This window comes from Capsicum annuum, chromosome 10 (assembly GCF_002878395.1).
Source record: "Capsicum annuum cultivar UCD-10X-F1 chromosome 10, UCD10Xv1.1, whole genome shotgun sequence".
Taxonomy (NCBI): Eukaryota; Viridiplantae; Streptophyta; class Magnoliopsida; order Solanales; family Solanaceae; genus Capsicum; species Capsicum annuum.
In genome coordinates this window covers 220,364,632-220,381,897 of record NC_061120.1, presented here as the reverse complement: position 1 = coordinate 220,381,897, position 17,266 = coordinate 220,364,632, and the positions used below count along the sequence as shown (strand labels likewise).

General features: G+C 32.4%; 2 protein-coding genes and 1 long non-coding RNA gene across 36 annotated transcripts in view; 2 read left to right on the top strand and 1 right to left on the bottom strand.

Moving 5' to 3' along the window:
- The first annotated feature begins 1,061 nt into the window (after positions 1-1,061).
- LOC124887683 lies at positions 1,062-2,282 on the top strand. The gene is made up of 2 exons (XR_007045538.1): positions 1,062-1,146; positions 2,032-2,282. It is a non-coding gene; the product is annotated as an uncharacterized LOC124887683 (long non-coding RNA).
- On the bottom strand, positions 2,029-12,756 carry LOC107843979. Of its 33 annotated transcripts, none has more exons than XR_007045529.1 (7): positions 12,074-12,683; positions 10,524-10,683; positions 8,673-8,949; positions 8,445-8,496; positions 7,390-7,483; positions 7,186-7,252; positions 3,786-3,841 (listed from the first exon to the last, which is right to left on the bottom strand). XR_007045529.1 is itself a non-coding variant. In XM_016688425.2 (6 exons), the coding sequence occupies exons 2-5, from the start codon at positions 10,612-10,614 to the stop codon at positions 7,439-7,441; spliced, it is 465 nt and encodes a 154-aa protein (XP_016543911.2). In that variant the 5' UTR covers positions 10,615-10,683; positions 12,074-12,683; the 3' UTR covers positions 2,029-3,841; positions 7,390-7,438. The 33 variants fall into 33 exon arrangements, 21 of the variants coding, with proteins under 21 accessions (XP_016543911.2, XP_047253473.1, XP_047253476.1 ...); XR_007045532.1 differs by having other exon boundaries at positions 8,771-8,949; XM_016688425.2 differs by lacking the exon at positions 7,186-7,252 and having other exon boundaries at positions 2,029-3,841.
- A 1,652-nt stretch (positions 12,757-14,408) lies between these two features.
- LOC107843976 (activator of 90 kDa heat shock protein ATPase homolog) overlaps positions 14,409-17,266 on the top strand; it is a 5,988-nt gene continuing 3,130 nt past the window's right edge. The window contains exons 1-2 of one of the 2 annotated variants that reach the window (XM_016688420.2): positions 14,409-15,338; positions 16,503-17,092. In XM_016688420.2, the coding sequence (XP_016543906.1) occupies positions 15,038-15,338; positions 16,503-17,092 (891 nt within the window). In that variant the 5' untranslated portion in view covers positions 14,409-15,037. Of the gene's footprint in view, positions 15,339-16,499; positions 17,093-17,266 lie in introns of both variants that reach the window. The other variant, XM_016688419.2, reaches the window with a different exon arrangement.

Below are 17,266 nucleotides of genomic sequence, written 5' to 3'. Positions count from 1 at the left end.
TTTATTTCGAAAAAATTTTTTGGAGTTGAAAATTGTGGTGTTTGGTCATAAAAATTCAAAAAAAAATTTCAGAAAAAAATTCTGAAAAGAGAAAACAGGTTTTTGTTATTTTCATAATTTTTCAACTCCAATTCCAGCTTTTATTATTATTACATATAACCCCAATCTTTTAAATTTTTACATAAGAAATCTTTCATGTATAAGAAAATTAAGGAAATAAATTAGCGGCACCCTAAAATTTAATAACAACTCATCATTTCTTATTTTTTAGGAACGAAAAATGAAGGAAATAAATTAAATTAATTCCTAAAAAAATAAATTTGTTTGAAAGATAATATTTGTTACCTAAAAAACACAGGAAGCAGTGATCTGTTAATATAACATTCATATTTAAAATTTTCAAATATGAGAAAACGGCTATTAATGTAAACATTAGATATGTCATAATTTAAATTCATTAAATATGGCCATGTATATGTAATTTTTTTTTTATAATAGTGGTTAATTGTGTTTTTTTTCCAATTAGTAGGTAAATTTTAGTTGGGTGATTTGGATAGTTTGTAAAAGTTAGGGCATAAAATCATATTTTAAAAAGTTTTTCAAAAGTAAAAAAATAAATTCAAAAAAGACATGGTCAAATACAACTCCAACTCTAATTTTAATTTCAACTCCGGAAAATTTTAGTTTTCATGGTCAAACGGCTACTAAAAATGAATGTTCTTGGAAAAATCAAGAAATAATTTATCAAATTGTGTTCATTTTATTCTTGCTATTAAAATACTATTCATTATTAAATTTATCTTTCAAAACACTAAAATTTATTATATACAAAAATTGATATAAAATATTTGTCAAATAAATAGTGGACGAGTAAAAATGGATGATCGGCAGTAACTACTTTCCATAGTCAATTAAAGATTTGGAGACTAACCATTTATGTATTGTATGGAAAGTAAATTATACATTTTCTACATTAAGTTGACTTACCAAAATAAATCTACAAAATTCACACTATAAAAATCCCTTTCACCTTACTATACCAAAACACACAATAAATCTAAAAATATTGAATTCATCAAATTTCAATAAGCAACATGGCTAAGTTGTTGAACTTTATTATCATTTGTTTCTTTCTCATTTTCTCAGGTTTAGCCTTTATCCTCTTTCTTTTTTTTCAAATTATTTTTATGTGTTCGCTAAATAGTCATAGATTCAAAAGTCATTAAAAAAAAAAATCCGATTTGTTAAACTCATGACTCTATCATGAATTTTGAAGCTAAAAATATTAAACTCCATCACAGTATTTTTTGGTTGAAATCCTAGAATCTAAAATCTGTAATGAACTTTCTCTATTTGCTGTTACGAATTTCTAAAATTATGACCATACGTGTCCTGAATTTTTCACTTGTAAAGTCAAAATTCATAACTCTATCATAAATTTTAAACTTAAGAACGTTAAACTCCATCACAGTATTTTTGAATGAAATCCTAAAATCTGAAATCTGTAATAAAGTTTCTCTTTTTACTGTTACGAATTTCAAAAACTATGACCATACGTGTCCTGGATTTTTCACCTGTAAAGTCAAAATTCATGACTCTTATCATAAATTTTAAACTTAAACACGTTAAACTCCATCACAATATTTCTGAATGAAATCCTAGAATCTGAAATCTGTAATAAAGTTTTTCTTCTTACTATTACGAATTTCAAAAACTATGATTGTTACATGTCCTGAAATTTTCACTTGTAAAGTCAAAATTCATGACACTATCATGAATTTTAAACTTAAAAACGTTAAACTCCATCACAGTATTTCTTGATGAAATCCTAGAATCTGAAATTTTCCCCTTTACTGTTAGGAATTTCAAAAAATATGACTTTATGTGTCTTGGATTTTTCACTTATAAAGTCAGAAATTCATGAGACTGCCATTAGTATCTCAACTAACTCATAGTACACTTTTTACAAAAATATTCTTTCATTTGATTTGATATACTAATAATATTTTGTGGTTTCAATTTTTGATGCAGTTACAATGACAAACACTCAAGTGAAAGCTCAATTTGAGAAAAAAAAATCATATCCACATACTTGTGTTAAGAAGATTGAAAAAAATTCTTGCAATAAGGAGAAATGTGAAGATAAGTGTTACAGGATTTATGATGGACAGGGAGTTTGTACTGAGGACCAATGTGTTTGTACTTACATTTGTGATGATCTCCTTTAATCCAAACATAGACTTATGTCATAAATAAAATTGAGTCAATCACATTTCTATGAATTGTTTTATCTCATTTAGTTTTGGTTTTAATTGTTTCTCTTAAAGTAGTTCTTTTAATTTATAAAAGCGATAAGTATTCAGTACCTCCCCAAATTATGGTCAAAGTTGTTACGACACACTCTAACTTCACAGGAGTATGGGTGTAAAAATCAAACCGAACCGAGAAAAAAATCGACTTATAATTTGGCTTGGCGTTAGAAAAAAAGAAGGATCATTCTTGATTTGGTTTCGTGTTAGTAAAAAAAAAAGTCAAACCAAATCCGAATTAAACCAACATAATAAATATATATCCGATCAACAAAGAACAACTAAAATAAAATGGAGGGAGTATATCTTATAATATCATCTTGTTTGATTGTTCTGTGAACCATAATTGAGACTACAACAACATATAAGCGAAATTTCATAAGTAACATCTTATCTTATCTCTATTTTATGAAGATAAAAATAAATCATAATTGAGACTAAAATGAGAAATCAGAGACGAACTACTTATATATTTTTACGATTTACTAGATGGCCCAACATTTTCGGTTTATAGTAGCTAGTGTTTGGACACTCTAAACTAATATTCTGATATAGTTAGGCATTATGGAACCGTTAATAACTCCAATGGGTATCTCAAAGACATTTGAAAGATATTTCTTTTTTCTAATCCTGAATTTTCACCACTCAATGGCAGTAATCTTAGTGGCGTCCTCACGTCATTACAAACTTGCAGTTGGTAGCACATTCTAGGACTGTGCAAAAATCAAACCGATTGATAAATGTTATTAGGTTATTAGTATTGAGTTATAAGGTTAACAATTTTTTATTGATTTTATAAAAAATTTATTGGGTAAACGATTCGGTATCGTTTTAGCTTATTGGGTTATCGGTTTATAAGGATACACTAAGTTATTGTTTTATCTCTATTTATGTTATACATATAAATCTCCCTCTCTTTATCTATCTATCCCCCCCTCTCTATATATATACATATAGATATGTGTATGTATATAGATTCACAATTCAGTGATTCACAAAGTATTAACCTATTCAGGGCAACAAAGGCACAATATAAAATTCAGCTATTATCATAATGAAAAACTTGAAGCATTTAAAGCTTCCAACAATTAGGATTCAATTTTTTTCCTAACAAACATTCAGTTTAAGTTTTGTAACGCCCCGATTTTCTAAATCGGAATGCTACAGGTGCTAACAATCCCGAAGGACCACTAGCTAACCCATGACTGATATGTGTACCTAAACACTGCATGATATGCGGTATAAATGCGAAATATAAGTTGTAAGGTTCACATCTGGTAAAAATACAAAACATCTAAAATATGGTATAGCAATACCAAAACTAATAATACTGAAGTCTGAACATGTTATAGTCTGAAAACCTCTAAACTGTCTGAATAAGGAGTTGAGGAGACATGTTCCCAACTAACTCCATCTATTGAAAACTGAACTGAAATACTAAAATAAATAATAATATAATCGTCCTCGAAGAATGAGGACTCGCTGCTAAAGTCTGGAATGCTACTGATGCTCTGGAGCTCGTGCTTCTGAACCTATGGTGTAAAATAAGAAGAAACACCATAGCGCAAATGCGTCAGTACTTTGAATGTACTGAGTATGCATAGGGAGTAGGCTAATGCATGAGGTTCATATGCATGAACAATATAGACTGACTGAAGAATCATGAACGTGAGAATACATGCATGCATACGTAACTGTAATTGACATCGTGATAGGATTGAATACTGAGTTCTGACTACTGAATTTACTAATAACATGGATTTACTGATATCTAAGTTTCTAATGTTGGAGTACAAAATAATTGTATTACTGATAGGCTGACAACTGAATTTACTGACATGGATATTTGAGTGATTATTTCTGATAGTTCTGATTATGAAGAACTGATTTGATTGACTGTATCTGACAGTCCTGAATCTGAATACTGATAACATGAGTACTAAGTCTGAGTACTGATAATGTGAGTTTACTGATAACTGATATGATGGACAAATGAGTTTTTGATAGCTGATATAGCTGATAACATCAATTTTGATAACTGGTATAACTGATAACATGAGTGACTATATCTGACAGCCCTGATACTGAATACTGATAACATGAGTGATTGTATCTGACAGTCCTAAATCTGATTGTATCTGACAGTCCTAATATTCTGAAGAACTATCTGAATTCTTTTACTGAGACTGATACTGAAACTGTGGAAAGTAGTTATCTAACCAACATACCCCATATTTTGCTATTATAGTTGAGCTGGGGTCCAATCTATACCCTAACTAGAAGGGTGCCAATATTCATAGCATGAAAATCATTTCAACATAGGGGTATATCATGAATCCATCATTTAGTCACACTTTAGCTATATTACATGATTTCTAATCATTTAGGCATTTTATCAAACACCTAAGATGCATGACTTATGACTTAAAGTAAAATCATCTAATTTAACATAGCACAACCAACTAGATTCATAATTCCCATTCTCTTAAACATATTATAAATTCACTCGAACATTTTCACAAACATATGAAAGACACCATAACAACCAATTCACAAATCAAGGTTTTCAACTTGAGATGATCATAAATCAACACACATGGATATTTCATTCATCAATTAACATATATCAATATTTTGGGTATAACATCCAACTTGCAACATGAACATAATCATACCACAAAAAAATATTCACAATACATAATTTAAAACTTGATTCTTGAGCTCCATGGATGAAAGGAATTCATGGATAAACGCTATGCATACGTTAGATAGAAGATCCAAAAATTTTGAAACTTACCCGGGATGAACTACAACGTTGCCCCATCGCAATGCAACTAGAAAATCCAAAAATGGAGGTTGGGAAGGTCGTCAAATAAATCCCCCAAGTTTGGAGGCTTAAAATGAGACTCAAGTGTTGAATCTTGAACATTTAGCGAAAAACAACTTTGTAAGTCTTGGGATCTTTCATGAAGCTTTACGAGCTGAATTTGACACGCGATTTTGTGGGGTATTACAAGTTTGAAGATTCTTGTAAACTAAAATGCATTGCGTAAGTTTTGACGGTAATTAAGATTTCATTTTTTTATGTTAGTTGTTGCTATTTCTATTTTACAAGTATTTTCTTATTGATTAAACCGAAAACCGAACCGTTAAGGACCAAAAAACAATAAACCGAAACCAATAAGAAAATATCTTATTGGTTGGTTATTGGTTTTACATATTTAAAAATCGAAAACCGATAAACCAAACCAATAACAAGTAAAACCGAACGAATCGATGCACACCCTAGCACATTCTGCCAGTAATCTTAGTGTCGTACACGTCATTACAAACTTGCAGTTGGTAGCACATTCTAGAGTTTTTCTTCTTCTTCGACAACTTTCAACCGATAAATCACTTGGGAATGTCATTATCTAATTTCCACCACCAACAATTTCATAAAATTATTATTATAATTTAATCAACTACGACAAAAGATCTCATTTTGCCAAGTACAAGGAAAAACACAAACTTACATTTATCACACTCTAGCACCTCTATATGTGATGTTATCTCTTCCATCTATTTTCGTCTCCTAAATAAATACTACTGTTTCTCTAATAGAGTTGTAAGAGATGCACTAACGTATCTCCATATGAGTCATCTTCCTTCTTTTCAAATGATCAACATACTATTATGTAGCTCTCTTAACTCACTGTCATTTCAGGCCAATTAGAAGCCGAACTTTTCATCATACGAAATTTGTACACCAATAAATTGTGTAGAATTGATGAATTAAAATGTTCGACGACAAGTTATTATCACCATACTTTTCCTTTTTTATCCTCTTCCATAGCTCCCAAACAAACTACACAGGGCAATGCTTAATCTACCAAGCTATAGCCATTTTTAATTTATGAATATAGCATTGACGCACAATTGTTAGTGCTACTAATCAAAAGAAAGATCTAATCTTGTAACAAAAAAATAAATCATAGCTCAAATGAAAGATCTGATCGATATGACATCAATATTTGTATACTTCTCACCAGAAACATTAGCACTTAGAATAACCTTAACTTGATGTTTAGTACAAAAGATAACATATTAGGACCAACCTTGGAAATCTTGTTATCCCAGTAGAGCAACATACAAGCAAAGAACCTAGAATAGGTCATAGTATGTCCCTCAATAGACTTTGTTTCAAAATGAAACAAGAAACTGTGTGATTGGTTAATGAGTACATACCAACATTATCAAAAATAAATAATGAGTTTCTCATATCAACACATGTTGATTCATTAGACTTCACAGGTAATATTTTAAATCTACTATATATTTTTTATTTTTTATCAGGAAAGGATATACAAATGAAGAAGGATCTCATAGCACTTCGGTGATAACAGAAAACAACAAAGGGAGGACCCAAAAAATGAGAAGTTTAGCCCTTCAAAGTCGACATCATTTTGAGGCTTCAAAACATTCTGATTGGTTGGTGTATGGGAATCTACAACTTGCTACTAAGTTTTCTTCAAATGTAGACACCATCTTTAGATGATTTTAGAAGAGATGGACAATGATTCAAAGAGACAACTATATTCTTAGACTATACATGCCACAATTACTATATACTCTTGCTAATATATTGTCTAAAATGAAGTATAGGTTTATTGTAAGCAAAGCTTTTATAAATCATCCATTTTTTTGCAGCGCCATACCTCTTCTTCTATATTTTGGAAATAACAAATAAAATAGCAGCATGACTTAATTTGCTGAAGCCATGTATATATTAAACTTATTCATATTTTTTTTACCATATACACCATCTTAAAATCTCTATAATGGTAGGGTGCGTTTGATGAAATGATATTAAAAATATAGTGTATAAGAAGCTTACCATGATAATTTTGGCGATTGTTCATGTATCATAGTCATGCTTTCTAAGTCAGGGTTATTAACCTTACCTATATTAACTGCAATTAGCTAAATCTTCGGATAAAAAACATCAATAGTCAAAAGTATTTTCAAAAATGATAAAAAATTAACTTAGCTTCTAGTTAATATCAGTAAGCAGATAATAGAAGTAAAGATCTGCAAATACCTGAAGCTTGAGTAGCGCAATCTACAAATACATAGGCCACACATTTAAGTCAAAAGCTCATAAATTTCTGTTGACCCCGCTGTCTCAACACTATCTGAATAAACATACAAAAATTTATCGTCCTAATTTTTGCTAAAGTAGTTTACATAATAATGAAATCATAATTGCTTTTATTCCTGCTTATGGATATCTTTATATATGGTCATCCGCAAGTGCTTTTGCTCCACATAAGGAAACTTGTGTTAATATATTGCAATATAATTAGTTTCCAAATTGTAGATTATTTGTGAAAAATGAAGAAACACTTGTACATTTTCTTATATTCACTTCACAGTAAAATTTATTTTTCATGTTTTCTTCAAATGGGATAAATCTTGGACTATTACAGCTCTATAGAGATAAGGCAATAGTTCAACTAGCAAGTATTGTATCCTATAAAACTTATCATAGTTAACATTTGCTATCGACCTTCCCAATCATTCATTGATGAAACTGCCATGGTCGAATCTGTAGCTCATTTTATACTGAACAAAAAGAAAATACATAGCATTCTAACCTATGTCAAGTGAGTAATGTTTAATAAGCAAAAGAGAAAAGAACATAGTGAAATCTGAAAGTACTCAGAGATCTATTCAGCTGCCTTCACCACTTCTCCACACAACATTTCGACTCGTTGATGGCTAGCTCTATGTGCACCAAAATAATTAACTACTCTATTAGACTTAAGCATCCTTGTTATTTCGGTAAGTTATTTCGGGAATGTCCCACAGACTACTAAGCAATGATTCTTAGATCATCAACATCACTTTTAGGAATAGTTTACTAAAGTCCAGTTGAGATATTTGACAATTAAGGCATCCAAGTCATAATTATTATTATGTAGCCCAACCTAAAATAATACACATAATGTGTTGTCTTCTAAAGGCTTATTATGCAACAATAAAAATATCGCACTTACAAAAATCTCCACTTAACCACAAAATCGGAGAGATATTAGGCAAAACAATAATAATATCAACCATAAATTTCAGAAAAAAAATCGAAAGAAAACATACGTAACATTGAAACACCCAATGGAGAAGATGAAGTTCCAACTGAAAATAGTCCCTGAAAGTTTGATTTGATCAAAATAAATATCAACAAATTAAAGAGAATAAAGAGAAATAAGGAAGAAAATTTACACTCCAGTACATTAAGACAGAAAGTTAGACAGAATAAGTCATGAAATTAGAAAATAGGAAAAGGATGAAAGAAATTTGGGAGGAAATGAGATAAAAGATAACCTGACATCCGCAACACGAGAAGATGAGATCAAAGAACAGAACAACCCCTTAGTGAAATTGGACAACTGCAAGAACAAGGTGAAGTTCATTGTATTCACCTGAACTGGAAGTGATTTTGGGACGGGGGAGACGGTCTGCGGTCCATAAATAATACTGCTCCTTAAAATTGCAAAGTTCGAGTAATTTGCAGATATAAATTGCTCTGCTGCTACCTTTGAACTTGTATAAACATTCACTGGAAGGGTCTCGTCATCTTCCTTGTAGAAGTATTTTGTCCCTTCATAAACAGAGAGAAAAGTCAAATTAGTTTCACCTTGTCACAGGAAAATTGTTTGCATCATTCAAAAAATAAGAGAACATTCTTAAATTAAATGACTGTCCATCCAGCCACGCGAGAACATTCAAAAATTTTGACCTGAGCTACAGATGCTAAGGCTGTAAAGAACTTCTTCAAATCGTATCATGGGAAGGAATACTGCCAAATAAATAATATGAAGCATTCACCAACAAATATATCAGGTAAATTGGTGAACACAAGCTAACATCCTATTTCTCAAAATTTTCATGCACGGGAAATTTAAGTCAGTATCTTCCTTATCCAAGTGTCTATTAATTTTAAGCATCTTACCTGTATTGACTCAAGGAGTCCAGAAACTTCTAAATAACATAAATTGCTCTTTTCCTTTATATTAAAAAGTTACCTCTGTGTTAGAAGAAACAGTTCTTATCAAAAAATGACATCCTTGTGCCAGAATTAGTTTGTTAGGCAGGAATGTCAGAGGTAACACCAGAGTTATGTCTACCACTTGTTTTTATCCTAAAAAAAAAAACACCAGGAGATAAGTATATAGAGTTTGGTTCCTATGATATCCGTGGCGGACCCAGGATTTAGGAGTTGTAGGTGCTCGGGAGGATCAGACACTTACATTGACACCCAAAGCTATAAGGTTCCGCATGGAAATCAAAGCACCGGGCTATCTTCTTGGTTTCACGGGTGTGTTTTTCCATTTTATATCAATTTTTATATATTTGTTATATAATTATACCTATTCTGGGTTGGGTTTAATGGGTGCCGGAGCACCACAATTTTCAAGCTGGGTCCGCCTTGTATGATATTGATTGCCAGTGTTGTTGTTAAAGACTTAATTGAGGTGAGCTCAAGCCGTGAAGCTAGGCGCAGCGGAGGGTTAGGCGCAAAATCTCACTTAGGTGGCGCTTCCATGCAGGCACAAAAGCTCTAAGACGTGCACCTCATTCCTCATGGGCTATATCATGAAGAGTATGTAACTAAACAACAAATAAAACTGTCAAAGTGATACATCAATTGTTAAGAACTGTTTGAAAACCAAAAATTGCATCTTCACATCTAACTGAAAATTTCATTGAGTGGATAAACTTTTACATCTAATGAAATAGGTGATCCTTTTTTCAACAAAAGAAAAAGGAGAATCTGCTATATCAGTGGAGACAGAGGCAAAGGCTCCAAAGCAACATTGAAACAGTATGTAAGATGAGGGAAGAATTGACCGCCTGGTAACCAGTAGAACCGGAGCATGGCAAATAGCTGAGGACTTGCGTACTCAGCTTTGCAACTTTTCACTCCCAGAAGTCCTACAAAGGAAGTACATCCATTTTACTTTTCTCATCGTCTACTTCTTTTCCAACTTATCAAATAAGTGAAACAATGACCAAACTCTACCAGTGAAAGTAAATTAACGTTTTACCATTCTCCTACCGCATAGACACCAACATAGTTAGCCTAAGAAGCATAACCAGCTCAAAAGATAGAAACTCTCTTAACTTCTGTGAAAAAATAACTGTTGTCACTACAATGATTTCCTCGTTTCTTACCTTGATCAGTAGACAAGTGAATTAGAAGAGAGCCACCATTGCTAAAACTCGACAACCATTTAACAAGAACAAAAGGTACATTAATAGCCATGGCAGCAGTAGGATCCACTTCGCAGGCACGTGGAAAAGAAAGTGCAGCACAATTAACCACAACATCAGGCTGCTCATTCACATGACAAAGCTTGGTATTAGCTATTATGGACATTTTAACTGGTATAGTAATTCTTTTGACCTACTATACAAATCCACCAGCTACTTTAGGTATTTATCCAAGATGACAATAAACAGACAGCAAAGACTGCACCAAAATAAATTCAACATCCCTGAGTGATATCAGTTGATGAAAATATCTTCAAATCATGCAGTATCTTTTACAACTCTTTCTTTGACCACTCACTTAATGATGTAACACCCAAAATAGACCAATAACAGTTATATAAACCACTTTGACCAATAGCGTAGCCAGATTAATTTAGAGGGAGATTATTATTTAAAGTTTATAAAGGACAGCCTGATTTATTTAAGCTTTCGCCTTCCGTTGTAACGCGCTTTGAAATAGGATCTATTTGCAAGAATTTATTATACGTAATCTTATCACATATTATTTGAAGCTTATATATTATCAAATTTATAGCTTGTCTTACCAATTGAATTTGTTCGAATCTGTACGTATAATATTACAGCTCCATCCTTATCAAACCGTCACTCACAGGTGACAATGTGAAAAATATTTAGGTAGAAAAAGTATAACATAGTTCGAATAAAATAAGACATAAAAAGAATCCGAAAGAAAACGAAAAAATAGACGAAGGAAAAACAGGAATATGCAGTGTAAGGGGAAATCCGAAGAAGCACATATCTATAGCTTCAAAACTGGTAGAAATGGCTGAAAATACCCAATTTAACAACCTCAATTTAACACTGCATGTCAAGTAAAATTTCAAAAATTCAATCTGCACGATTAGACGGGGAAAATTTTCAATAACGATTAATTTAATCCACAATAATTAATCCTTAAAAAATTAACAAATACAAAGGAAATCGAGAAGAAGCCTACAAATAAAAGAAAAGAACAAATAAAAAAAAGATAGGAAAGGAATCTGTTCCTAAAAAACAAAGAATGAAACACATCCTATGTCTCAATTATCTTTTGTCGAGGTGCGCGCATTCCATTCAAATCCCAATCTATTTGTTGATAGCTATAATATTCATTCCTCAACGTGGCTCATTCCATTACAGTGATTAATAACCTTGTGGGACTTTTGGCTGGGAAAGAATAGAGAAAAAAAAAGTTTGTGGGACTTTCGATTTTCTGAGATATTTTGCAGGTACTGAAACAGAGAATTTTCAAAGAGTCATACATCTTAACAAATAAGCAAATATGTGATTGAATCCGGAAAACAAAATTTCAATTTGCTTAAGAGGGAAGCTAAATATCAAAATCAAAACCTATCAAATTAAGAAAGGACTTTCCTTAACCCAAAATTTCAATTTCAGATTTCTCTTTAATTCAAAAATTCAATCTTTTAAGGAAAATGAAGTTAACAAACCTTCCGTGTCCATCACCGTCTAGAGGAGAATCAAAATCCATTGCAGGATTAAATGAACCAGCTGCTTTTGCAGCTTCGGAAAAATGTTGAGCACCTATAATCTTCCCATTGCAATAGTCTTTCTTGGTGCTAGGATCAATTTCACATGTTCCTCCATACTTTGGAAGAGGTCCATAGGGTTCGGTGTTGTGGCTTGCAAAACTGGTATGGTGTGGATAGATGCCAGAGTCGATGAAACCTATTACGATATCCTCCCCTGCTCTGTCAAACCCACCACCTTTTTGGCAATACTCCTGTAGGAAGCCCCAAAAATTGTGGTGTGTGAGTTGTAAGCCTCCTCACTTTCCAATCTCTCTCCACAGACTTCACACCAGGAGCTCGTCTGAGGATTTATGGAACCCTATACTTCTCTATATGTTCAGAGATTAGAAAAGAATTGAACAAAAATAAAACAAGAATCGAAAGAAAACTTACCAGAAATTGGAAGAGAAAATTAAGCCAAAACTAAAAGGTAGAATGGAAAAAGGGAAAAAGTTGGTTGAAAAGCAAATGGAGTATGTCGGTGAGCAAGAACAGATTCTAGAAGGATGTGTTGGTGTAAAATGACTGTTATAACCCTGGTCGTTCCTTACTTCATCTTCTTATAATATGCTAAGGTAAAATATATATTTTTATTATTATCATTATTTTTTAATAGATAATTTGTTGTCTTTTTCACTTTTTTGTGTGAAAAAAAAAAATCAAGTTTTACTAGCATCTAGTGCTTGGAGATTGTTTCACTCCCAAAGCTCGATATGAGCTCTTCTATTAAGAAATAAATACCTATATTCATTCCCTACTTTCACATGACTTCTTCAACTCTCTTATAGCGTGGCTTAAAAATACACTACTGTACAAACACACTCAACCCTCTATAGTATCTCTTGCGGTCCTCATTATTTGAAAATAAGAAATGAGCAACAATAAATATTATTCATTTTTCCAGGAAGCATTTCATCTTCTTTTTTCTTTTTTTTTTGAATAAGGATACTTATATTATATTATAGCATCATAACAAAAACTACAGAGAAGCATGTGATAGCGCTGCCACCATAGTATTTGCATATTATGCAGTATTTACAGACCAACTGCTAGAAGATAAAGCAATAGTAGTAGAAAAACTTACAATTGCACTAGGAGGCAAAGTATCCAAAGATTTAACTTGCCTAGTAACTACGTCCCCCCACCCAATCAGCATGCAAATTTTGTAATATATCATGGGGAGGCAACCAAAAAGTAGTAGTATCCTTATTGAGGCGTTAGACAAAAAGGACAATTGTGTAATGGAGATGGCTTTTTTTGTTAGACTATCCGCTAATCTATTCTGCTCTATGTAGAGATAGATAAGTGGCGGATTATCTAGCTAATGGAGAAGAAATCTGCAATCGCATAATAGTGCATTATTAGTGTCTGCATTGTTAATCAAATTAATTAGATTGTCTGTATCCATATTTATCTCTAGTGGCTTTAGTTCATGCTGCATTGCTAGCTGTAAACCTATAGATAAAGCCAATAACTCAAGGTTAGTAATATCTTGTGCAATTGTGGATGCAGTAAAGCCCATTACTTAATCCCCTAATCTGTTTTGAAAAACTCCCCCTGACCCCCCACCCCAATATTCATGTTCAAGCATATCGATGCATCTGTATTTAACATTAGACAATCAACGTTTGGTGGGTTTCATTTAACATATAAAGTAAAGAGGTTTTGTTTTACCCGTGAGTCACCTGCAAGAAATCGGTCAATATTGGGTTGCCAGATTTAAAGCCGAAGCTGGGGACGGGGCACTATGTTGATTATCAAAGAGATGTTTATTTCGACAAGTCCTTATAATCCAAAGGCAATTGGGTATAAGGACTGCAAGAGGTACGATAGAGGGTTGAGTGTGTTTGTACAGTAGTGTATTTTTAAGCCACGCGATAAGAGAGTTGAAGAAGCCATATGGAAGTAGGGAATGAATGCAGGTATTTATTTCTTAGTAGAAGAACTCATATCGAGCTTTGGGAGTGAAACAATCTCCAAACAGTAGATGCTAGTAAAGCTTGATTCTTTTTTCTAGACAAAAAAGCGAAAAAAACAACAAATTATTTATTAAAAAATGATGATAATAATAAAAATATATATTTTGCCTTTGCTTATTATAAGATAAGAAAGATTCATATGTACATAGCTCATAAAAAATATTTAAATCTATGGGTGAGTGGAAGACACACTTCTTGTTTATTATTTGATATTTCGATACTTATATTAAAACTTAATTAATTTAAACTTGTATCGTGTAAAATCTATTTGGAAGAAGCTATCTATATCAAGAATTCAACATTAAGAGCTCAAAGTCTCTGTCTTGAATTAAGGTAGGATCAATTTCACTCCTTGCATCACATTCTTTAACGATTATCTGAAAAATACGTAAAATATATAACTAAATAAATATAAATAAATTCGCTCCAATAAATTTTCTTTTTATTAGATTACCTCTCATAATTTATGTGATTTTAAAAGTTTCCTTCCATAATTTTTTTTAATATTGTAGACTTAAAGGTTAAATATTTCATCTGTCTCAATTTATATGTCATTTTTTTAATTTTTGAGAGCCGAATAATTTAAATTTGACCATAAATTTAGATACGAAATTTTTAATTTTTTGATATAAAATTTATTTATTTAAAAACTACCTAAAAGTGCTATAAGTTAAAATTATTGTTAATTCAAAATATTTAAATTTATATATAAATTTGTTTGAATTTGAAAGAAAAAAAAAATTAGGCTTCTAGATCCTTCTAAACAATTCCAGTATTTAGACCCCTCTAGAACCACTCTCTTCTTCCTATTTATCCACTGGTCCATCACGTACTCGTCACGTGTTCACATTGCCGCCGTATTCCTCCGCATTGCCGCCGTACTCAGTCGCATCGCCGCCGTAGAATGGCCCGTTTAGGAGAAGGAGACAAACGCTGGATCGTCGAAGACCGACCCGACGGCACTAACGTTCACAATTGGCACTGGGCAGAAACCGATTGTATCGAATGGTCTCGCAGTTTTCTCACTAATCTTTTAGCCGATAAAATAGTCATTGATGGAGAAGGTAACATCAAAATCCGTACGAAGAAGCTCGAAAAACTTGAAGGTGAAGCGTATGTGAATATTCGAAAAGGGAAGATTATTCCGGGATATGAGCTGAATTTGGTACTCTCTTGGGAAGGTGAAGTGAAAGGAGACGAAGACGGTATGTTTTTTTTTTGATTTAGTGTTTTTAATATGTAGCTCAGTTGACCAAATCGTATCGAATAATGTGATTTTTAGTGTAGTTTTTTTTTGTTTATCTGATTTATGGTTGCAATGCTTTGCAATTACTAGCTCGAATAATATGCTTGTTGGTATAGTTTTGTTGTCATTTGATTTATCATTGCAATGCTTTGCGATTATTAGTTTGAGTAATATGCTTTTTAGCTGAATTTGTTGCTCTCTTGGGAAGGTGAAGTGAAAGGGGAAGACAGTATGTTTTTCGATTTAGTTTTTAATATGTAGCTCAGTTGACCAAATCGTATCGAATAATGTTTTTTTTTTTTTTGTATAGTTTTTTTGTTATCTGATTTATGGCTGCAATGCTTTGCAAGCAGTATAGTTTTCTGATTTATGGCTACAGAATGCTTCTTACTATAGCTTTTTGTCATTTAGTTTATCACTGCAATGTTTTGCAATGCTTTTTAGTATAGTTTTTTATGATCTGATTTATAGCTGCAATGCTTTGCAATTATTAGCTCGACTGATGTGCTTTTTAGTTTAGTGCTTTGTCATCGCAATGCTTTGCAATATGCTTTTTAGTAGTTATTTGTCATATGATTTACCGCTGCAATGCCTTGCAATTATTAGCTCGAATAATATGTTTTTATTATTGTGTTTTGTTGTCTGATTTATCACTACAATGTTTTGCAAATATTAGCTTGAATAATATGCTTTTAAGTATGTTCTCTTTTTGTCATTTATGGCTGCAAAGGTTGCAATTATTTGCTCGAGTAATATGCTTTTAGCGTAGTTTTTTGTCATCTGATTTTTCGATGCAGTGCTTTACACTATTAGCTTGAATATTATGCTTTTTAGGGTAGTTTTTTGTCATTTGATTTTTTTTGCTTCAATGCTTTGCAGTTAGTACCTTGATAAGCTTTTAAGTATAGTTTTTTGTCATTTATGGCTGCAAAGGTGTGCAATTATTAGCTCTAATAATATGCTTTTTAGTGTAGTTTTTTGTCACCTGATTTTTCAATACAATGCTTTGCAATTACTAGGAATAATATGCTTTTAGTATAGTTTTTGTCTATCTTGTTTATCGTGGCACTGTTTTGCAATTATTAGCTTCTCCATTACGATCTATTGATTTCGATCTCAGCAGGTACTAGCGTGATGAAAGTTGAAGGGAATGTTGAATTTCCTTATATTGCTGATGAGAATGCTGATGAAGATCCGGAAGTTAAGGTTACCGTAAAGGATGAAGGACCTATTGGGAAGAGATTGAAGGATGCTTTTGTTGCAAAAGGAAAGCCATTTGTTTTGGAGCAAGTGAAATCATATGTTAATGCTATGGCGAAAGGTGGACCTGCGAAAGAAGAAGGTGAGGTGAAAAAAGTAGTTAAGAAACCTTCCGGCACCGGAAATGTTGCCGTTGCAGCTCCAGTAACGACGGCGGTTGTGGATGAGAAGGCGAAGGTTGTGGAGAAAAAGGAGAAGAAGAAGGAAGGGTTTAAGACGATTACGATGACGGAGAAGTTTAGTTGTAGGGCAAAGGATTTGTTTGAAATATTGATGGATGAGAATAGGTGGAAGGGTTTTACTCAGAGTAATGCAAGGATAAGTAAAGAAGTGGGAGGAGAGTTTACTATATTTGATGGTTCAGTTACTGGAACTAATGTGGAGTTGCAAGAAGGAAAATTGATTGTGCAAAAATGGCGATTTGGTAGCTGGCCTGATGGTTTACAGTCCACGGTACAATATCCTGACCTTGGCTTTTGTATTTGTGTTTCTGTGTTTGTCAGTAATTGTTCTTTTTTCTTAATGTTAACTAAGAAAATTTATTCGGTACTGGAATGAAATATATCTAAATAGAGTGGAACTTAAGCTGAAGAATGGTAAGAGATGAGCTCAACTAGCTGGATTTGA